This window comes from Pelmatolapia mariae, linkage group LG18, assembly GCF_036321145.2.
Source record: "Pelmatolapia mariae isolate MD_Pm_ZW linkage group LG18, Pm_UMD_F_2, whole genome shotgun sequence".
NCBI lineage: Eukaryota > Metazoa > Chordata > Actinopteri > Cichliformes > Cichlidae > Pelmatolapia > Pelmatolapia mariae.
Genome location: NC_086243.1, coordinates 310,223 through 332,653, shown reverse-complemented (window position 1 = coordinate 332,653; position 22,431 = coordinate 310,223). Strand labels below are relative to the sequence as shown.

The 22,431-nt window shown below is 46.6% G+C and overlaps 2 protein-coding genes across 2 annotated transcripts in view; one reads left to right on the top strand and one right to left on the bottom strand.

Annotated features, from left to right (window-relative positions):
• The window catches only part of agla (amylo-alpha-1, 6-glucosidase, 4-alpha-glucanotransferase a), a 29,490-nt gene extending 17,992 nt beyond the window's left edge, over nucleotides 1–11,498 (top strand). Inside the window, exons 14-35 of the mRNA XM_063462683.1 lie at nucleotides 285–448; nucleotides 531–632; nucleotides 1,142–1,297; nucleotides 1,764–1,914; nucleotides 2,722–2,846; nucleotides 2,925–3,037; nucleotides 3,120–3,254; nucleotides 3,814–3,944; nucleotides 4,048–4,184; nucleotides 5,158–5,291; nucleotides 5,429–5,604; nucleotides 5,675–5,777; nucleotides 5,879–6,002; nucleotides 6,742–6,843; nucleotides 8,349–8,460; nucleotides 8,625–8,760; nucleotides 9,551–9,663; nucleotides 9,743–9,954; nucleotides 10,068–10,165; nucleotides 10,267–10,354; nucleotides 10,610–10,743; nucleotides 10,834–11,498. Coding sequence (XP_063318753.1) covers nucleotides 285–448; nucleotides 531–632; nucleotides 1,142–1,297; nucleotides 1,764–1,914; nucleotides 2,722–2,846; nucleotides 2,925–3,037; nucleotides 3,120–3,254; nucleotides 3,814–3,944; nucleotides 4,048–4,184; nucleotides 5,158–5,291; nucleotides 5,429–5,604; nucleotides 5,675–5,777; nucleotides 5,879–6,002; nucleotides 6,742–6,843; nucleotides 8,349–8,460; nucleotides 8,625–8,760; nucleotides 9,551–9,663; nucleotides 9,743–9,954; nucleotides 10,068–10,165; nucleotides 10,267–10,354; nucleotides 10,610–10,743; nucleotides 10,834–10,951 — 2,864 coding nt within the window. The 3' untranslated portion in view covers nucleotides 10,952–11,498. The remainder of the gene's footprint in view (nucleotides 1–284; nucleotides 449–530; nucleotides 633–1,141; nucleotides 1,298–1,763; nucleotides 1,915–2,721; nucleotides 2,847–2,924; nucleotides 3,038–3,119; nucleotides 3,255–3,813; nucleotides 3,945–4,047; nucleotides 4,185–5,157; nucleotides 5,292–5,428; nucleotides 5,605–5,674; nucleotides 5,778–5,878; nucleotides 6,003–6,741; nucleotides 6,844–8,348; nucleotides 8,461–8,624; nucleotides 8,761–9,550; nucleotides 9,664–9,742; nucleotides 9,955–10,067; nucleotides 10,166–10,266; nucleotides 10,355–10,609; nucleotides 10,744–10,833) is intronic.
• Nucleotides 11,499–15,665: 4,167 nt separating this feature from the next.
• The window catches only part of si:ch211-267e7.3 (ADAMTS-like protein 2), a 35,295-nt gene continuing 28,529 nt past the window's right edge, over nucleotides 15,666–22,431 (bottom strand). Inside the window, exons 13-20 of the mRNA XM_063462684.1 lie at nucleotides 22,204–22,298; nucleotides 20,409–20,535; nucleotides 19,306–19,519; nucleotides 18,938–19,093; nucleotides 18,037–18,207; nucleotides 17,782–17,958; nucleotides 17,519–17,672; nucleotides 15,666–17,429 (exon numbers count right to left, since the gene is read on the bottom strand). Of these exons, the coding sequence (XP_063318754.1) occupies nucleotides 17,299–17,429; nucleotides 17,519–17,672; nucleotides 17,782–17,958; nucleotides 18,037–18,207; nucleotides 18,938–19,093; nucleotides 19,306–19,519; nucleotides 20,409–20,535; nucleotides 22,204–22,298 (1,225 nt within the window). The 3' untranslated portion in view covers nucleotides 15,666–17,298. The remainder of the gene's footprint in view (nucleotides 17,430–17,518; nucleotides 17,673–17,781; nucleotides 17,959–18,036; nucleotides 18,208–18,937; nucleotides 19,094–19,305; nucleotides 19,520–20,408; nucleotides 20,536–22,203; nucleotides 22,299–22,431) is intronic.

Here is a 22,431-nt window from a genome sequence, read left to right as displayed (position 1 = left end):
CAAAGTCACGGCTTTCATGGATTTTCATCCACAGCTGTGTGACCCACTGACAAACACAGCTCTGTCAAATCCTGGAATCAAACCTGTGCAGATCAGAAAAGCTGCTGGACCGTTTGCACAGATTCAACTTTTCATCCCCATCATGGTTTCGATTCAGTTTAGATTCACATGGAAACAAATGTACCTGAGTGTGTGAGCTCACCCGTCAGTGATGCAGCATGGCGTGTGTCCACCTGTGTCTGCGAGCGCTTACTTTGGTTTGTCCCCCTTCACTCGATCATCAGAGGCGATGTCAGCTGGTGACAGCCACGAGGAGGGCCGCCTGGTGTATCGTTACGGCGGTGAGCCAGTAGGAGCTTTTGTTCAGCCCAGTCTCCGCCCACTGACGCCCTCCATTGCACACGCCATGTTTCTTGATGTAACCCATGACAACGAGTGTCCTATCCAGGTGGGTCTCTTGAGGTCAGCTGACAGTGAGCTTGGAGTCGAGCTGTTGTACGATGGTTAATTGTCGAGTGTGTCGTTTACAGCTCCGCTCAGCCTTCGACGCTCTGCCCAGCTCTGCGATCGTGGCCATGGCGTGCTGCGCTACTGGCTCCACCCGTGGATACGATGAGCTGGTGCCACATCAGGTTATTATATATTTATCTTCTTACTATCATCTGACAGCATTTTGCTGAACACGACAGAACAAAGTCTCCACTAATGGGGCGTATTTGTAAAAAGGTGCCTAACTGCTCATTAACACACAAGCTCAGGCTGACAGAGCCGTGGCTCTTCATCAGCCGGTCTTTGGTCCTTTGGGGAGTTTTTGTGGACACAAATGGTCTTTAGAATCTAAAACAGCAGAAGCAAACATAACAGACGTACATCGTTCACTTTATAGTTTTAGATTTTTCCTTTTTTTAATGCTGATGTTCCAGTGAATTTAGATTCTAACATATGCTGCAGTTAAATCTGTCACATATATAATAAAATCCAAACGTTTCAAGTCAACCCTCATTTCTTTATATTTCCAGTTTAAATAGTGCTAATTCACGAGGCGGTTCATAAAATAAAGAAAATAAAAGTGTTACTTTGAGGCCTTGTGAGAGGTGCTGCAATAAGAGCGCACACTGACTCCAGGCTTACCTGTGCACAGATCTCTGTGGTGAAGGAGGAGCGCTTCTATCCCAAGTGGAACCCGTCAGCAGTCCCATCCTCTCCTGGTGAAGTTAGCTCCTGTACTGGCATCATAGCTGGGAAACGGGCAGTAAACAAGCTGCACCAGGAGCTGGCTGCACAGGGATTCATACAGGTACACACACACACACACACACACACACACACACACACACACACACACACACACACGTCTGGTTTGCTATCCTCGTGGGGACATCCCATTGACATAATGCTTTCCCTAGCCCCTTACCCTAACCCTAACCATTAAAAATGAATGCCTAACCCTAACCCTTACCCTAAACCTAACCATAACCTAATTGTAACCCTGACAGTAAAACCGCATTTTGAGTGTGAAAATTGCTTTCAACCCCGAGGGGACCTGGATTTTGGTCCCCACGGTGCAGAAAGTCCCCACCAGAATAGTAAAAGTCAGATTTTGGTCCCCACCAGGATAGTACGAACCCGTACACACACACACACACACACACACACACACACACACACACACACACACACAGAGAGGAAGTGCTTTCTTTGCTAAAGCCGATGTCTTCGATGCTAAACCTTTTGGTACACTTTGTTCAACTCCTCCTGTCCAGGTGTACGTGGACCAGGTGGATGCAGACATCGTTGCAGTGACTCGTCACTGTCCCAGCACCCACCAGTCTGTGGTAACCGTGAGCAGGACCGCCTTCTGGGATCCCAAAACCCACCAGTACAGCACCAGTGTCCCGCCCATGTTCATTCCTGGTAGAACAACATTATTACTGTGATTTTGAATCTTAGTGCAGCTGTTCACACCCACCATGTTTGGTTTTTTATTAATTATTTTCATTGATTTATTTTTTTCGATTAGTCAGATCTGAATAATCTTATCATTGCATTTGGGAACAAGTGCGCTCCTCACTCAGATCAGGTACTGCTACCTGGTGCATGTTCATGCTTTGCAGCATCTCTTTATTCACGTTGCTGTGCACACTCGGCTGCAGCGCTGCTGCTACCCACACACATCAACAACAACAACAACGTGATAGGACCCCGTTCAGTCTTGTAACCCAGCGAGGCGTGATTGCAGATTCCCTGCGGGTGCCTTCCCCTACCCTGCAGCGGCGCCGCCGACCACGCCCCGCCACAGTACTAAATATGTGAAGAGATGCAGATGATAAAATCCTGGTTTAAAAACGCTGTCCTGGGTCAGTCGGCTCTCTGAAGCGTTTCTCCACCAGCTCAGATATGCTCCCACACTGATACAGCTTCAACCTCTGCATCAAACCATGAAATTCTCCCTGTTTCTCATGAGAACTGGATGAGCCCAGAGTCTCAGTCCTGTTTATGAGCTGGTCCTCATGTCTCTAATTACTTGATATTGACTTTTACTTATTTATTGTTTTCAGTGTATTTTGAGGACACATTTTCTACATAAAGGCAGTGCGTATGGTGTGTGTGTGTGTTACCTGGCAAAATCGGATCTGGAAAATTTGTCACAACATGTTAGGTGTGTAGTTTATCTTTACACGTGGATTCACAATGCATGCTGCCTCCTTTTCCCTCTCCCAGGGAAGATAGAGGAGGTGGTGCTGGAGGCAAGGATGGTGGAAAGGAGCGCCGGCAAATATAAAAAGGATGAGAACTACATCAACGGCATGCCAGAATACACAGTGGAAATGAAAGAGCACATCTCGGTGAGCGCTGTCAGCATCGTGTTTAACACAGATGTGTTTCTGAGCGTTAGTGTTAAACTGGTTCTGCTGTGTGCACAGCTGGATGAGAGCACAGTGATGAAGAAAGCTGGAGTGACGTCAAAAGGGCGTTCAGAGTTTGTGCACGAGATCACCTTCCAGAAGCTGACACCCGGCAGCATCATCGCCTTCAGGTAACACACACGCAAACGTCACGCATGATTGTGTGTTGTGGTCACTTTTCAGACTTTCATTTCTCTTTTCTCTCCTTGTCAGGGTCAGTTTGGACCCCAAAGCCCAGAAGCTGGTGGGACTGCTGAGGTACTATCTGTCCCAGTTTAGCCCAAAGTACAGGAGAGGCAGTGTAGCAGATGAAAACCCACCAGACGCGCTGAAGAAGCCCCTGGCACAGTGAGCACACCACATACTCAACACAGGCCTTTTTGTGGTATGGATGAAATGGAACTGACAGAACGTGTCTCGCTGAGATGCGATGAGATGAGATGCAACGGTACGAGCTGCAGGGTACACTGAAAGGTGACGCTAGTATATCAGACACAGATATGCAGAGTACTTCATTCTGTTAGTAGTATAGTGTTTCTGCTAGCACACACACCTCTTACATACTCTGTACCCATACACAGACCCATAAATTGAGCGCTTTTGTCGTCATAGCTTGATGAATATAATTGGATACCAGCTGTCATGAGCTCCAAGAGGATGGCGTAAAACCAGGACTTGTCTGGTCAAACACATGTCAGTCACATCATTAGTAGATTGCTGTACTCTGATCATCCATAAGTTAGTAGGAACATAAAATCATCAGCAAAATGTGACGGGATAGATGAATGCTGCTGTTTGTTTTCATGCTTTCAGCTTTAGCTGAGGTGCAGTCAGGAATAGTTTGAACGAGCAGCACAATGGAGACTGACGGCCTGTATCAGCTTCTTATTGAAACTGTGTTTAACAGGCTCATGTCTAAGCTGACGCTGGCAGACATGAATGTCCTGCTGTTTCGCTGCGACACGGAGGAAAAAGAGGAAGGCGGAGGCTGTTACAGTATCCCAGGCTGGGAAACTCTCAAATACGCAGGACTTCAGGGTAATTTTATGTTCTTCAGTCCAGTCTGTACCTCATCGAGGATGGAGACGGTATTTTGAAAAGAGACCAAATGAGTGTTACTAAAGTGTTGCTGTGTTTGCAGGTCTGATGTCTGTGTTTGCTGATGTTCGTCCCAACAACGACCTGGGCCATCCTTTGTGTGCCAACCTCAGAGACGGAGACTGGCTCATAGACTTCGTCGCCAATAGGCTGATGCACAGGGAGGGGCCGCTGGCAGAGGTGAGACCGGGACTGGTTTAAGGGTCCTGTTTGTGATGACCTCTTACCACCACAGGCCACCTCACACAGGTCGGCTTCTGGGTTTGAATTTTCTGTGTGCAGTTTTCACATTCTTCCTGTTCCTGTTGGTCCCAGTACTCCAGAGACCCTGTCGGAGGGAATCACCACTAATGTTCATTTAGATAACGATGAAGTACTGAGTGTGCTAAAGGACTGGAGCAGTTGTTTGAGAACAAACATGACAGAAAACAATGAATGGATTAAATGTATTTGAGACTTTAATCACTGAATAAAAACAAGATGAAAAATAAAGGAGGGTGTGTGGAAGTGATCCGCCCCCAGGAAACAACTACAACCATATTGTTTCTCATGAAACCCCATAAAGTCAGTACTGCAGAAGAAGAGAAGCGTGCATACAGACTCTCTGTAAACTGTGTCACTGTCACCGGTAAAAACATGACAAACTTTATACTCTCCAACAATCTGATGATATTTAGTCGGCTAACACTAAAATAATTTAAAAGCCTAAGCTGACTAAAGCTCAATGAAATCCACATTAGCACTGGAGGAAACGTCTGCAACATGACTGACTCCTTAAATTGTGCTCCAAAAACCTAAACTCACAGGCTGCTAGCTACAAAGTGCTAATGCTACAAAGTGCTAATGCTACAAAGCGCTAATGCTACAAAGCGCTAATGCTACAAAGTGCTAATGCTACAAAGTGCTAATGCTACCGAGTCATTTGCTCAGGCCCATGTGTGACCCAGCTGACCGAGACACAAGCTTAGATATTTCTGTCCCTGCCCTGGACCATATCGGACCGCGTGTGGGAGCTTTGCATGGGTGTTTGAGGCAGGTGCTGCTGAGTGCTGAGCCTTCCTGCGTCTCCTTCTTATACTCGTTCTTCTTCAAACACGGCTGCTTGTTTCTGTCAGACACAAGTTTTCATCTTTGCAGCTCTGTGTGTCTGCAGGTGGGTCACTGGTTGGCAGCCATGTTTAATTTCCTCAAACACATCCCCCGCTACCTCATCCCCTGCTACTTTGATGCCATCCTAGTTTCCACCTACACCACAGCCCTCGATGCCACCTACAAGCTCATGTCCAGGTAGGCTCTGCTCGTGTCTGTCGACACAGCAGATCTGTTTGTTGCACTGAAATGTTAGTGCACAGCTCATCTTCATCTCTGTGTCCGGTTCGCTGCGGTCGAGCGATGACGCGTACCTGTCCTCCGTCTGAAAACAGCTTTGTCCAGAACGGCTCTACCTTTGTTCGTCACCTGGCGCTCGGTTCGGTTCAGATGTGCAGCGTTGGACGCTTTCCTGCTCTGCCTCCTGTTTCTGCTCAATTAGACGACGTCCCGTACCGCATCAGTCCGATCACGGGCCAGAAGGAGCAGTGCTGCGTCTCGCTGGCTGCAGGTAACAGTCACGCACATCTGATGCTGTGTTTCCCGATAGAATCTTGTTTTAAGTCACGTCTCTTCGTCAGGTCTTCCTCATTTCTCTGCGGGGATTTTCCGTTGCTGGGGCAGAGACACCTTCATCGCTCTCAGGGGACTGCTGCTCCTCACTGGGAGACACGTCGAGGCTCGGTGCGTGGCCCCGTGCACCTCATCTGATTCTCATGACACACCAGTGTATTAATTATATTAGATTTCCTTACAAACTAAATTCCTTATCATGGTCTCCATAGCAACATCATCCTGGCCTTTGCAGGGACATTGCGCCACGGTTTGATCCCCAACCTGCTGGGGGAGGGTCGATGTGCCAGATACAACTGCAGGGACGCTGTGTGGTGGTGGCTGCAGTGCATCCAGGTGGGAGCTGCTGTGAAGTGAATTTCACAGGCGGACTTAAACTAGAAACAAGAGAGAGAGCAGAGTGAGAGTACTGCGCCAGGATTAAGGGTACGGCTGGGAGTAAGGAGTAAGGGTACAGCGCAGGGAGTAAGGGTACAGCGCAGGGAGTAAGGGTACGGCACAGGGAGTAAGGGTACGGCGCAGGGAGTAAGGGTACGGCGCAGGGAGTAAGGAGTAAGGGTACAGCGCAGGGAGTAAGGGTACGGCACAGGGAGTAAGGAGTAAGGGTACAGCGCAGGGAGTAAGGGTACGGCGCAGGGAGTAAGGGTACGGCGCAGGGAGTAAGGGTACGGCGCAGGGAGTAAGGGTACGGCGCAGGGAGCAGGGAGTAAGGGTACGGCGCAGGGAGTAAGGGTACGGCGCAGGGAGTAAGGGTACGGCGCAGGGAGCAGGGAGTAAGGGTACGGCGCAGGGAGCAGGGAGTAAGGGTACGGCGCAGGGAGCAGGGAGTAAGGGTACGGCGCAGGGAGCAGGGAGTAAGGGTACGGCGCAGGGGGTAAGGAGTAAGGGTACGGCGCAGGGGGTAAGGAGTAAGGCGCAGGGAGTAAGGACTTCCTGACGTTCAACCATTTGGAGGACTGAAAGCCCTTCAATGAGACGGCGGTTCAATGATGCTAAACGTCAATGTTTAACTTTCAAGCTGCTCATTAAATCTGTGTTTAAACAAACACCTTTGTACATACGTGCTTGTGTTCAGGACTACACTACCCAGGTTCCCAGAGGGCATGAAATCCTTAGCTGCCCTGTCACACGCATGTACCCCACTGATGACTGCGAGCCTTGTAAACCTGGAGAGGTGGTACGTACACACACACACACACACACACACACACACACGCGCACGCGCACACACGGATGGCTTTCAGAATTTGGATCCAGGACCTCAGGCTGGAGCTCACCCCTGGCCCTTCAGCCAGTATTAGTCTCTCTACATTACAGAGGGGGGGACACATATAGAGGACTTTGTAAATGTCTAATTTCTTTATATTTTAGCTTCTTGTGATTTTTTTTTTTTTTTTTAAACTGGTCTGGAGGAATAGGAAAGATGCCAAAGTGACAGTTTGAAAGGCACAAACGAGTATTTTTGCATTGATTAAAAACACACAGGCCAAAAACATGACACGTCTCAGTGTGGGGTGCAGTGTGTCCTTTAAATAGATTTGGGGAGACTGGACACGGTGTTTATTCCATGTGCTGTTCACCAAAGTGAAACTGTCCCGGTGCCAGGGTGGCATTGATACGCCATTCTTAAGGGAAACGGGCAGAGAAGGCTGAGCTGTGACAGGTGAGGTGAACATCAGTGGCACCAGGTCTTTTGGACTTTGTGGTCCAAGTTGTCCTCTGTAAGCACAGAGTCAGGCATGACACCAGTGTCTGTGGCCCTGTGTACAACAGGATGCAGACTGGGTTCATGCAGCGTGCATCGTGTGGGATCATCATGACTGAGAGTGGAACAGAGAAATGTTCTTTAGGGTTACTTAGACGAGCTGTTCAGGCTGTGTTACAGGGATCGTACCAAATACTGACTTGGTGCTGTTTGACTGTATTTCTGTGTATTTCTGGATGTTTCAATGAATCGCTGCACCTATTGTCCCTAAAATATGAAGAATTGAGGGGGTGGCTCAAGATTTTTGCACAGTACTGTAAATATTTGCCTTTAGTTCATTTTCAGGTGGCATGCTTAGCTCAGGGCTTCACTAAACACTGCAAACAATCTAACAAAGCAGTCAGCACTCGTACACTGACATACCGTCATAGCTAGCTCGTGTGTAAACTTTGACCCAACAGGAGGCTAAACTACAAAGACCACGATCCTAACGAGCTGTTCCTCTTATTAATCAGAGCAGCTAATAGTACATTTAACAGGTGCACACCTGGACTGGTGCATCTGCTCCTCCTGTGTTCCAGCAGCCTCGTCTCTTTAATGCGACTGCTGGCAGTCACCAAATACTGGAGTGTCCCGCACAGGCCCACACAGGCCCGCACATACCCACACAGGCCCGCACAGGCTCGCACAGGCCCGCACATACCCACACAGGCCCGCACAGGCTCGCACAGGCCCGCACATACCCACACAGGCTCGCACAGGCCCGCACATACCCACACAGGCTCGCACAGGCCCGCACATACCCACACAGGCCCGCACAGGCTCGCACAGGCCCGCACATACCCGCACAGGCCCGCACATACCCACACAGGCCCGCACATACCCGCACAGGCCCGCACAGACTCACACAGGCCCACACAGATGCTGAGTGTTGTGTGTTTATGCCCATAACGTTCTGTGTGTTCATACGTGTGCAGGAGCAGCCTCTGTATGATGTGATCCATGAAGCTCTGCGGCGCCACTTGGAGGGCATTTCCTTCAGAGAGAGAAATGCTGGACCCAAAATAGACATGAACATGAGAGATGAAGGTGTGTGTGTTAAATGAGTTGTGTATTCAGAGTACTTATACACATTTTAAGAAAGTAATTTCTAACAGCTGATAAGCCGATGACATCATCTGGTTTTACTAAGTTCTTACTACAAAGATTTTTGGGGTACTGCACCTCACTACTGAACCTTTTGTCCTTTGCAGGGTTCAGCGTCGTTGCTCGAGTCGACCCTGCCACAGGTTTTGTGAGCGGAGGAAACCGTTTTAACTGCGGCACATGGATGGACAAAATGGGAGAGAGTGAGAGAGCCAGGAACAAAGGCATGCCTGCTACTCCAAGGTAACACAAACTCCTCAGGCTGTGCAGTAAGTGACCAGCAGACTCCAGCTGCTCACATTCTACTGTCTCTACTGTTTTTACTGAAGTCAAATCATCAAAAAAGACTTTATCTGTGAATCGCTGAAACCCTCCATCAGGTTCAAAGTAGTACAAAGATTCAAACTTAATAAGTAACATATTAAACATGCTGAGACAGCAGCCCTCACAGAGTGCCACATCTGTGGTCGAACAGCAGAGCTTAGTGTTCGGGCTCCTCTGTGAAACTTTCCCAGGATCCTCCCTGCTGCTGGTGTCCAGCTCTCTGTGGTGGGAGTGGGGGTGGGGGTGCCACACTGCCTGCTAGTGTTGCTCAAACATTTAGTTTCTGGGTCTCATCATGGTGCACTCTGCTGGCTATTATGAAGCGCGCGCGCACACACAGGGTAATAATGTATCAGAATAAATAAACTGTCTAGTTTCTTCAGGCTTCAATCATCTAACACAATAAACAACAGCGAACAGGAGCAGAGGAAGCTGCTGAGATCATTTGGTGTTGTCCACAGGTGTAACCCACAAATCCACGGTCCTTCTAAATGTGGCACAATTCAAGCAGCGTTGCTAGAACAGCGATAATAACTGACAAACACAAGTGTCCTCACTCTGTGTGCCAAGTTTGCTGTTATAAAGATGCAAAAACACAGAGGTTTAACTGGCTCAGAGAACTTTATATTACAAGTTGAATTGATAACATCAGTGAATCAAAGGAAAGTCCAGGTTGGTACTGATATCGTGTCCTGTGCCTTTTGTGCAGAGATGGAGCAGCGGTGGAGATAGTTGGTCTGAGTAAGTCTGCAGTTCGCTGGGTGGTGGAACTTCACGCCAAGGGCCTGTTCCCATACGATGGAGTTAAATTACACAGAGATGGTATGTGACAAACTCCGCTGTTTTCACATAAACGAATTCCCCATCGTCATTCACCCAAAACCAAACCACCTTATTCCAGGTAAGGAAGTGTTCATCTCGTACTCCCAGTGGAACGAGCAGCTCAGCCAGTCCTTTGAAGCTGGCTTCTGGGTGTCCGGTGACCCAGATGACCCCAATGAGAAGCACCCTGAGCTGGTGCACAAGAAGGGCATCTATAAGGACAGTTACGGCGCCTCCAGCCCGTGGTGTGACTACCAGCTCAGACCCAACTTCACTGTCGCTATGGTGGTGGTAAGCCAACCACAGCCAACACCACGCTGTGATCTTCAGTACTGTGTGAAAAACACTCAGTAATAATTGTGTGTGTGTGTGTGTGTGTGTGTGTGTGCGCGCGCGCGCTCCAGGCTCCAGAGCTGTTCACGGTGGAGAGAGCCTGGAACGCTTTGGAGATGGCTGAGAAGAAACTGCTGGGACCACTGGGAATGAAAACACTCGATCCTAAGTAATACACTCAAGCTTCTAACTAAACGTGCACGTCGCAGCACAATGCGTGTTCAGTAACAGCAGTGAAAGAGTTAAATGGCTTTTATTGTGTTGTCTCAGTGACCTGGTGTACTGCGGCGTCTATGATAACGCACTGGACAATGACAACTACAACGTGGCCAGAGGCTTCAACTACCACCAAGGACCGGTGAGTCCCACGTCTGTTACTGCAGATGGTTGAACACAGCACGAGTGCTGAACAGAACGCCAACCAGAAGAAATGTTTAAAAGTAAAGGAACCCTTTAATAATCCATCAGGTCTCCACTGGTAGAAAAGTCACAGAGACTCTGGATAGAAAATCATCCACCTACAGGCTGCACTCGGAGGATTCACTCTCATATTTCGGATACATTACCTGTAACATGTCACACAACCTGTTACACACTTTGTGTTTGTGCGTAGGAATGGCTGTGGCCAGTCGGGTACTTCCTGCGTGCTAAACTCTACTTTGCAAAGAAGCTGGGAGAAGACACGTACGCCAAAACGGTTACCTTGGTGAAAAATGTTCTGTCACAACATTACACTCACCTGGAGAGGTAGGCCGCTCTCCCCTGTACCTCTGATGAAACGACTGCCTTTTATTGCTTTTCTTTTCTAACCTGTCCCTACCTGCCCACCTCCACCAGGTCTCCATGGAAGGGTCTGCCAGAGCTGACCAATGAGAATGGCCAGCACTGTCCATTCAGCTGTGAGACCCAGGCCTGGTCTCTAGCCACTGTGCTGGAGGTCCTGTATGACCTGTAGACCTGTGCAGAGGGCCACCTGTTGCTTAGTTCATCACCAGCCAATCACATCACGTTCTGTGATTGCATCCACTCAGAAAAGTGGACGAGAGGGTCAGTGTTGATGGAATCACACTGTTTTCTTTTTTCGAGAGGGGGGGTTCTGGTAGCATTTCCAAATAAATACTGCAGTGCTTAAAGTGTTTACTAACCAGCCTTGATTGCATTTGTTTGTAGTTAAGTTTGCAAGCTAAATAAAAGATAAGGTCCCAGCAGAAAGCTGATGTAGCTCATATTTCCTACATTTCCCATATGACCTGAATGCAGCACATTTTAAAGTCCAGCCAGTCTTTAGACCGTAGCAGCTGCTAAGCTGATATTTGACAGTGTGGTGAATGTTAACGTGTCTGATCCTGCAGACATCCATACCAAAGACATGACCTTGGTATGGATGAAGAGGTATTTGGTAGGCGCTGACTCACAGGGTTGGTGTTAAAACCATTATGAGCCACTGTGCGTTCTGTCCCCATAGCAGTTATTTTAAATAAAAAGAGAAGATGTTGTTTTTATTTGTGGGTCATTGCTGTTCACCAAGGCTCATGTTTGCTACTGAAATCTACTGTGTGTTTTTATCCTACATCTGTCACAGCGTCCTGTCTCCTGACCTGCAGTGAACACCTGCTGCACTACGAGCTCTAGCAGCACTGGTAGCGTGTTAATGTTGGTGTGAGTGTAGGTTAAGTTTTTCTGTTCCATAGAGTAGCTAAACCCTCCAGCCCGTGCCTTTACACCTCTGCCATATAATACACTTCATGTGATGCAGTTATTATTTCTGTACCACCACTAAATATTCACACTCGGCAGGTAAGAAGTGAACAACATATGTTTAAAGGTGCTATTGAGATGCTGGTAATATCCAGTGTACACATACAAAGAATTCAAGCTACAAATATCCTTAAAACTGTAATAATGAAAAATGACACGGAGAAAAAGTATTGAACAGTCCTGACACCAGCTGAAATCTCAATAATTAGAAAGCATTTCAAATTAATTAATATCAGCTTGTTCAGGCTCATCAAATATATATAAAATGGAATTTAAGCTCTCTTGTTACCAAGGTGGCACACAACAAATATCCAGTGTTGGGAAGGTTACTTTTAAAATGTATTCCACTACAGATTACAGATTACATGCCCTAAAATGTATTTTGTAACGTGTTACGTTACTCAATGAGAGTAACGTATTCTGAATACTTTGGATTACTTAAAATATTATCATGCTTTTTAGAACTACATGAATGTACTATTGCTGTGTGATTTATTACTATTACTGAAGGTTACTCTCCATACCAATACCAACTAGATGTTTAAATCTTAATATAAATGAGTAACAGTAGGTGGACATTAGGTAAGGCTGCACTTTTTGCAGCGATCTCGTATAGAAAACTATTCCGCGCGTATATAAAACAGGTCCGCGGCTCCGAACCGTAGTAAAGGGACCTCTGGCTAATACGTCGGGTTCGTGTCGGGCTCGTAGCCGAAAACTAGCTTTACTTTGTTGTCTGGGTCAACTTTGCTAGCGAGAGACAGAGAGAGGCGTTGAAAGGCTGCTCCAACTGAACTTATTGTTTCGGAGGAAAACACGAACACAGTGTACAGTCGAGTCTTAATAGCTTACTTACAGCTGGACTCGTCAGGCACTCTTCTTGGCTGCAGTGGTTATTATTATATTTACATGCTTCCAGCTCCCGTTTCTGCTCGATGACAGCTTGTACTTTTCCTTTCTCTCCCTCGCTCACAGACACATAACGTGTATGGTAGTCCATTCTCCCTGCAGCACGGACTACACTGCCCATCAGGCTACATGCTTTAGGGCCATGCCTGTAACACTCTGCCTATTGCCTTCATATTAAATCATTTTAAAAAATATTTCTTCACATCATTATGCAGACCGCGAGATTGAGACACAGACATTAGAGCCTCTTAATGCGTGTTTTGTTTGGGTTTCCACTGGCGTGGAATTACCAAAAGTAGAGAGGGCATAGCCGAACATATGAAACAGGAAAAGACCGCCATGTAATCCATTTAGTTTAAAAAGGTGGTATTCAGAATACAGTTACTTTGTTGAACGGTAACTGTAGCGGAATACAGTTACTCATATTTTGTATTTTAAATACTTAACGGTGGTACATGTATTCCGTTACTCCCAACACTGCATATATAAGTTGGTTTATAATAGTTTGACCACAGTGCACATCTAAATGGAGGTCCACTGAATAAATGCTGGAACGTATGTGTTGTTCACACAACAGCAGTGCTGAATAAACTGTTGACCTTAGTGCTCTCACCTCTGTGTATGTGTGGCTATGTACAGCTCTTCTCTTCAATTCAATGTTATTTATAAAGCACCAAATCACAACAACAGTCGCCTCAAGGTGCTTTATATTGTAAGGTAGACCCTACAATAATACATACAGAGAAAAACCCAGCAATCACATGACCCCCTATGAGCAAGCGCTTTGGCGACAGTGGGAAGGAAAAACTCCCTTTTAACAGGAAGAAACCTCCGGCAGAACCAGGCTCAGGGAGGGGCGGGGCCATCTGCTGTGATTGGTTGGGGTGAGGGAAGGAAGACAGGATAAAGACATGCTGTGGAAGAGAGACAGAGATTAATAACAGATATGATTCAGTGCAGAGAGGTCTGTTAACACATAGTGAGTGAAGAAGAAACACCCAGTGCATCATGGGAATCCCCCAACAGCCTACACCTATTGCAGCATAACTAAGGGAGGATTCAGGGTCACCTGGTCCAGCCCTAACTATATGCTTTAGCAAAAAGGAAAGTTTGAAGCCTAATCTTGAAAGTAGAGATAGTGTCTGTCTCCTGAATCCAAACTGGAAGCTGGTTCCACAGAAGAGGGGCCTGAAAACTGAAGGCTCTGCCTCCCATTCTACTTTTAAATACTCTAGGAACAACAAGTAAGCCTGCAGTGTGAGAGCGAAGTGCTCTAATAGGGTGATATGGTACTACAAGGTCATTAAGATAAGATGGGGCCTGATTATTTAAGGCCTTGTATGTGAGGAGCAGGATTTTGAATTCTGGATTTAACAGGAAGCCAATGAAGGGACATTGCAGACATAGAGGACAGTTACAAGTACCTGGGGATCCCACAGGCAAATGGGAACCATGAAGAGGCCGCTAGGAAAGCTCCAACCACCAAGTACCTGCAGAGGGTCAGGCAAGTCCTGAGGAGTCAGCTGAACGGTAAGAACAAGATCCGGGCCATCAACACCTACGCCCTGCCCGTGATCAGGTACCCTGCTGGGATAATAAGCTGGCCAAAGGAGGAGATAGAAGCCACTGACATAAAGACAAGAAAGCTCCTTACCATGCATGGAGGGTTTCACCCCAAGTCCAGCACCCTGAGGCTGTACGCTAAGCGGAAGGAAGGGGGCCGGGGACTGGTGAGTGTCAGCACCACAGTCCAGGATGAGATAACGAACATCCACGAATACATCACGAAGATGGCCCCAACTGACAGCGTGCTCAGTGAATACCTCAGGCAGCAGAAACCCACGAAAGAAGAGGAACCATCATGGAAGGACAGGCCCCTGCACGGTATGTACCACCGGCAGATAGAGGAGGTGGCTGATATCCAGAAATCCTACCAGTGGCTGGACAAAGCTGGACTGAAAGACAGCACAGAGGCACTAATCATGGCAGCACAAGAACAAGCTCTGAGTACAAGATCCATAGAGGCTGGGGTCTATCACACCAGGCAAGACCCCAGGTGCAGGCTGTGTAAAGATGCCCCTGAGACAATCCAGCACATAACAGCAGGGTGCAAGATGCTAGCAGGCAGGGCATACATGGAACGCCATAACCAAGTGGCCGGCGTAGTGTACAGAAACATCTGCACTGAGTATAACCTGGAAGTCCCGAGGTCAAAATGGGAGACGCCCTCAAGGGTGGTGGAGAATGACCGAGGTAAGATCCTGTGGGACTTCCAGATGAAGACGGATAAAATGACGATGGCTAACCAACCGGACATAGTGGTGGTAGACAAACAGAAGAAGATGGCCGTAGTGATTGATGTAGCGGTTCCCAATGACAGCAATATCAGGAAGAAGGAACACGAGAAGCTGGAGAAATACCAAGGGCTCAGCTGATCACACTCAGCTGTCCCGTCCTGAGGTTTTGATAAAGAGGGTACAGAGCGCTACAACCACTCAAAGTCCCTTAGTCAAAGTTGACCTATAGGACGTCACTGCCATCAGGGTAGAAATGTTTTACTACAGGATAAAGGATCACTAGACCCAAACCATGGCAGTAAAATCCAGTCCACAAGATTCCTCATGGATTTCACATAATGTGTCACGTTTGTAGATTAGTAAAGAGAACCCTGAGCCTGGTTCTGCCGGAGGTTTCTTCCTGTTAAAAGGGAGTTTTTCCTTCCCACTGTCATGAAAGTGCTTGCTCATAGGGGGTCATCTGATTGTTGGGTTTTCCTCTGTATTAGGGTCTTTAACTTACATAAAACGCCTTGGGGCAACTATTGCTGTGGTTTGGCGCTGTATAAATAAAACTGAATTGAATATTTGTATCTGATGTCTCATCTATAAAAAGCCAATGTTATGACTGTTTGTCTTTTATTTTGTGAGGATGTCTGTTAATTATCTACCTTTCCAACCACAATCATGGATAATGTTAATGCACAAAAAGGGCTCTGTGGGGTTCTCGGCTGCAGCAGTGGAGCAGAGGAGGCTGGGGCCTGAGGTTTCACCTTTTCTAACGTTGATGTTAATTGTGAAGGTCATGAAGGGTGAAACTGATCTAATGATTAACTGTGACACTCATCCACACAGAGGGTCAGATCATGTTTCAGAGCTAGCGTAGCTTCACGTCTGTGTTTCTTTTATTCACACACACACAACCTAGCTTGAATTACCACGTTTAAGCTGCACACCACTAAAGTTTAAGCTCGTTCCTTCTATTTCACAACTACACCTTGGTATCCAACAGCATCGCTAAATGCAAGGGTCAGTCCGACTACAAAGAAGCAGTGGGTCAAACACAAAAACACTCACCTTTAATTCTTTCAGTGGGATACAGTACAAACAGTCAGAGCAGCAGCAGCTCTGTGGGCAGTGTAACATCAGGTAAACAAACAGTGTAGTACGTGGACGAGAGTTCGGCCCGGGCAGTTTTCACTGGCAGCAGCGTGTTCCTGCTCCTCTGTTTGCACGGCTGGCGTGCTGTCCTTCAGCTGTGCAGGTTGAAAAGCCCACACGAGTCACAATTGTTTCTTGACTCCTTACCGGTAAACTTGTACCAGCTTTCCCAGAGCCATCTTATTTACAGAGGACAACCCCCTGTGCAAGCTAAAGAATCACTTTGTGCAACCGCAACTCATTGCTACCAGCTAGGAAACAATCTTTAGAGATGCTGCAGTGAAAACGCAGTTTTCAGTTAGACGCCGCTTGACAATAGTTCCAAAGGCACATTTGACCCATGTGACTCTAGCATTAAAAGGCATGTTACAACGTTACATACAACGTGAAGCACTTTGAGGCGACTTTATGATTTGATGCTGTATAGATAAACTGAGTTAATACTTTGGATTCTTTCATTTAAATGGAAACACAATGAGCTGGTTTTTTTTCTGTGCTGTGTCCAAGTTCATTTTGAATATCAGCTGTGTTTCTATTTGAAGTCAAAAGGGCTGAAAATATTGTTCAAATGCAGTTTGATTTGAAGACGGACTTAAGCGGCGGTATGGCTACGACAGGTGACAACATTATGCAAGCCGTGCTGTGCGTAGCGGGGAGGACGAGGAGCTGCGTTCCATGGTGGCAGCAGGAGAACAACCTGCCCAAACTCCCGGTTTGTGTACATTAAGGGCAGGGCCGAGTTTCACCGCCTGTCTCAGTCTGTTGTCACAGCAACGACCGTCGCTTTAGGCTCTGACGTGTTTACATACAGCTTCTTTAGCACCGTAGAAATGACACATTTGTTATCTGGAGCGATGAACACAGAAAGAACTGTTTCCTCCTCCTATCACCCCCTAAAGCTAGTCTATCTTCACATTGTCTGAGGTGGAGGTTGTGACTAAACTAGTAGCACAGTGATATAGTTCAGAAAGGATGCTGGGAGAAGACCTCGTACTGGTATACTTCCTACAATGGTAAGGAGAGAATCATACAGTGATCATAAGTTGACCTTTGACATCAATGATTGGATAAAAGTAATCAGGTTATGTTGATGTACTGCGGTCTTTCGTTGCTAGCAGCGAGCTTTGTGTAGCACCAATAAAAACGTGACCTTTGGTACCAGTGGCTGATGCTGAGGTGAGAGGTTACAGCAAAGGCTTCAGGGTCTGGGTGCCTTACAGGACTGGCAGCAGGCTTTCCTGTAGTACCAGTGGGAGCACAGCTTCACCTTTAGAACCAGGGCACAGTTGGCTGTTGCTTTGTCCTGGCAGAAGTCTGCTCCTTGTGATGCTGCAGGATAAACACACACATAACAAATCTGCTCCTGTTAGAAAGTCCTCGTCTAACGGCGGCATCATCTGCTCTTGGAGTTTTTATACCTGGTGCTTCTGTCGGACAGCTCTGGATTTCACAGCTCTGCTTGGTTTCTGGCTTGAGGGCAGAGTCGCAGCTGTGACCCCTCGATACCAGCTCCTCCCCTTGGTAACACTTGACCTCTCGAACCTGGATGCCACGCCCACAGGTCTTGCTGCACTGAGTGAACAAGAGGTCAAACTTGCCAATTGTAGTTTGTTGAGGAAAGTTTGAAAAATGTGAGATGGCTGTGATTGTGTGCTGGGTGGCTGATGACAGGCGTCGCTACCTGAGACCAGGATGTGGTGAACCACTTGGAGCAGGGTCTCTGGAAGCAGGATGAGCTCATCTGCGGTTTGTTGGTTTGGTTACAGCTGCTGTCTGGAAACTCTTTGAACACTCCTCCTTCCAGGCCAGCACACACCACCTGACGCTGCCGCACGCCGCGGCCACAGGTAGCGTTACACTGAAACACAGACGCAAAACTAAAGAGTGTACCATCCTTATACAGCGTTAAAATATGTCTTCACTGTGCCACAGTCACCTGTTGCCACTCCTGCTCAACCCAGTGTGGAGCACAGTCTCTGTCACCGCAGGGATAGATGGCCAACGGGCGTAACGGCTGGTCACACTGCCCGTCTGACATCACAAGTCCGCCTGACGAACGGCAGGTCACAGAACGCACCATCCTGCCCTCCCCGCACTCACCTGAGCACTGACATGACGCAGAGACATTTTCATGCAAAATACATTTACACGCTGGACAAAAGCTGCTCATAACCTCCACCTCTGAAAACTACAAAACTGCAAAATCGAGTCAGATTAATCTGCTGTTTCTCCCACTGTTAGGCCTGTATCCACTGGTTTTCAGCCCAGTAACTGACAGCCACCGTTCTACAGAGACCATTTCAGGAGAGGCTGAAGCAAAGAGACGGATCGACTGAAGGCCCAAAGGCTTCAAATGCTCTGTGTAGTTCTTTGTTGCTCTATATAAAACCTATTTTAACCTGTTAAACTCTTTTATCTTTGGCATTTTTTGTAGAATAATAAAAAAATATTGCAAACTCTGTGTTTTTGTGCTAATAACGAATAATCTTAATATGCAGTTTCAAACTGGTTCTTTGCTAAGCTGTCTGCACACTGCTGCTGCTTCATGCCCAGAGTTGGGAGTTTTTGAGTGTTTAGTGGCTTAACAACAAAAACATTCAGGTTCAAGTAAACGAGTGAAAAAGCAGCGAGTGTCCAAAGACGTTCAGAAAGCCTGGAAAACTTTCAAAAGATAAAGACCCGAGTGACTCGAGACTGGTTTGTTACCATGGTGACGTATCTGGCGATACCTCTCACAGACACACTGTCAAGTCATCAAAATGACCAAAATGTACAGTTTGAGGCTTTGAAACAGTGAGTCTCAGTGTGTGGTGGGTGCAGTAAAGGGCTGAACTCACAGGTCCCCAATCAGAAACACTCCATCGTCTGTCACACGGTGGGCCTTCACATTCCTGGCTCTCTATTGGCCGAGAGGTCTCGTTACACAGTCTCCTTTCCATAGAGCAACGAACCTCTCGAGTGCGGATGCCCCGAGAGCCACAGCGTGCCGAGCACTGACACACGGAGGGAGAAACCATGAATGACAGCTGGTGTCATGAAGTATGACAATATTCACGTGTCTTCCTGACAGGAGACAAAATCTCAAAAAGGTGAATTATGGAAAGTTTCCTCTTGCTTGGTAACACGTAAGAACATGTAAGAAGTTTGAACCAACATTAAAAGAGAACTGGTTGTTATGAAAGTTAGACGCTGCTGTAGCACAAACCTCCGACCACTCCGACACCTCCCACTGGGGTCCGCAGCTTTGTCTGTGGCACACCTTCCTATTGGCTGGTTTGTGGAGATCATGTGACAGACAGAGCGAATCGTAGACAGAGGAGTCGAACCCAGGAGACAGCATCTTCCAGCAACGCACGATACGATACTGCAGGCCCTCGCCACACGTCCGAGAGCACGCGCTCCAACCACTCGTCTCCCATCTGAGAACAAAGACGCACCGTGGAGTAGTTATCACAGGTCCGTAAAACATCTCCACACACATTCCAGAGATGTAATGAATCGTTCTCCTGGATTTGTGCTGGAATTCTGTTTAATTCCCTGGTGGGGCATCCATCCACGGTGGTGACCCCGTGTGATGCATTATGTAGATGGCTTCAGGTGTAACCAAAACTATGGCAGTAAATCAAAGCTATCACCAAATATTCACTCTTACAGTCCTGGAATCATTTCCAACGTTTCTTTTGCTTTGTTCGTCAAAAACATTCAAATGTATGCATACGATAACATTTGTAACTAAAATATTTATACTAAAATATTTATAATAATATTATAAATAATATTATAAATAGGCAGTAAAACATGAGGTCTGATAAATCAGCTCCAGATTATTTAGATTTAAAAGGAATCCATAGATATTTAGCAGCTAATGCAGTAACACAATTAGGCCAGATGTTTGTAGGAAATCTGAATCTGGGTGATGCTGTAAATGTATAGATACAGTTATAGATGCAAAGGTCAGTTTTTAACAGTTTATTTATTGATTTATTTGACAAAAATGGCACGTTTGGTTCCTCCCAGTGTGTACTCCAAGTCTCCAGGTCCTAAAAGTAGCATCTGACTTCAGAGTATGTCAGCATCATCTGAAATCAGGCATGGAGATCCATCCCTGCAGATCTTAGAGTCAGCCAGCATCAGTACTGTTCACCTGGGAAACGTGTGCTACTATCAAAGCTGCTTCTAACCCTGCTCCACCTCAGAGGTCCTGACTGAACATGATTGGTTTCTCCAGTTAACCAGCATTTCCATTCACACATAAAACTGTGTTAAACGTGGTGTGGATTTTGCAGTGAGTCTGAGGTGAAACAGTACCGTGGAGGACATTGCTTTCCAATGCAGAACTCTTGTGTGGGCTCCGGTCGGGTCAGAGAGTCACAATAACGGTCGTCAACTTCAGTGCCATCATACCGGACGCACAGAGCATATGTGCTGCTGATACCTGGGAACACGGTACATCTCAGAACTTCTCTCCTCTGAGCACTTTTACAACTTGCCTCGTGCACCCATTCATTTATGCTTTTTCTATGGTTCTTCTGTGTAAGTGCTAATTATCTAACATTCACACACATTCATGCAAGACCCTGCTCCACCTGCTGAGCTACAGCCACCCCACCACACAGTGCTCACAGAGATGAACATCCTCCTGGTCGCACTGGCCAACTTATGTGGAGACCAGAAAGTATTTTTGCACTTCTTGGATTCTTTGGAAAAATTATTCTCCAAGGAAAGTTTAGTCTTATTCATATCTTATATTCTATTCAGTTTTATTTATACAACACCAAATCACAACAACAGTCGCCTCAAGGCGCTTTATTTTGTAAGGTAGACCCTACAATAATACATACAGAGAAAAACCCAACAATCATATGACCCCCTATGAGCAGGAAGAAACCTCCGACAAGTAAGCCTGCAGTGTGAGAGCGAAGTGCTCTAATAGGGTGATATGGTACTACAAGGTCATTAAGATAAGATGGGGCCTGATTATTTAAGACCTTGTATGTGAGGAGCAGGATTTTGAATTCTGGATTTAACAGGAAGCCAATGAAGGGAAGCCAATACAGGAGAAATCTGCTCTCTCTTTCTAGTCCCTGTCAGGAAGACAGGAAGAAAGCAGTCTTACATATTTGTTTAATATGTGCGTTGAAGGACATGTCCTGGTCAAAAATGACTCCAAGGTTCCTCACAGTGTTACTGGAGGCCAAGGTAATGCCATCCAGAGAAAGAATCTGGTTAGACACCATATTTCTAAGATTTTCAGGGCGGAGTACAATAACCTCAGTTTGATCTGAATTAAGAAGCAGAAAGTTAGCGGCCATCCAGGTCTTTATGTCTTTAAGACATTCCTGCAGTTTAACTAATCGGTGTCTGGTATTCAAGTCCAGATGGCGTTCAGAGCCATTTTTAGATTGCTCTGGTAGTTCTGTGCTGCTCTCCTGCTCTGTGCATCGTATGATTTCACCACAGACTGCAACACTACACAAAGCAAACATCAGCTCTTCTTTCAAGCTCACCTACATGTAAACAGGTCGATCATGTTTATGAAGGCTGGGTCTCAGTTTGCAGCAGTCTCCCAGCACAAAGCCAGAGCATCACTGTGAGCCATTTTTACCATCACATTGTACTCTCCATCCTGAGTGGAGCTGTGACTGACACGATTATGTGGCAACACTGAAAATGCAGGTTTTTGGCCCCCCGGCCTGTTCACACCATTTCAGCCTGATTTAGTCAGGAAGGGGACGAAGCGTCAAACACAATGAAACGTTTCCATTGCAACTGTTGTTGACAAATTCACTTCTTCAGTATGGATTATTAAACAAGGAGTGTTAGTCAAAATTACATTTTTAGTTACAAAGTTACAACATAATACGGTTTGTCCAGTGTCAGAGCAGTACGGTAACATCGCATCACCAAGTCTACACCTACATCAGGAGTTCATTTAATCAGTCCCTCAGGGATAGCAAGTACAGTGTCACTATGATCACCTTCAGTTAAATGTAGAACAATCATCTTTACACTGTGCTTGAATCTGTGCTGATTTGCAGCAGCAGCCAATCACACAAATATCTGGTTTGGCCCTAATAGTATCAGGTGACAGCTTTGTGTTTACCTGTTGTACAGGTGGAACTGCATGGAGCATAAGCAGACACCTTCCAGCTATACAGGTCTCCCAGACTAATATGTGGCTCCACATCAAAGTTGTTGCTAGAAGGAAGCAGAAACACAGACAGGAGGCAGATTGATGAAACTTGTAAAACCCAGCAATGTCACAATGACTTCACTGAACCTGAGGATCACGTGTACAAGCCCAGACCAGTCTGCACACATCTAAACCCAG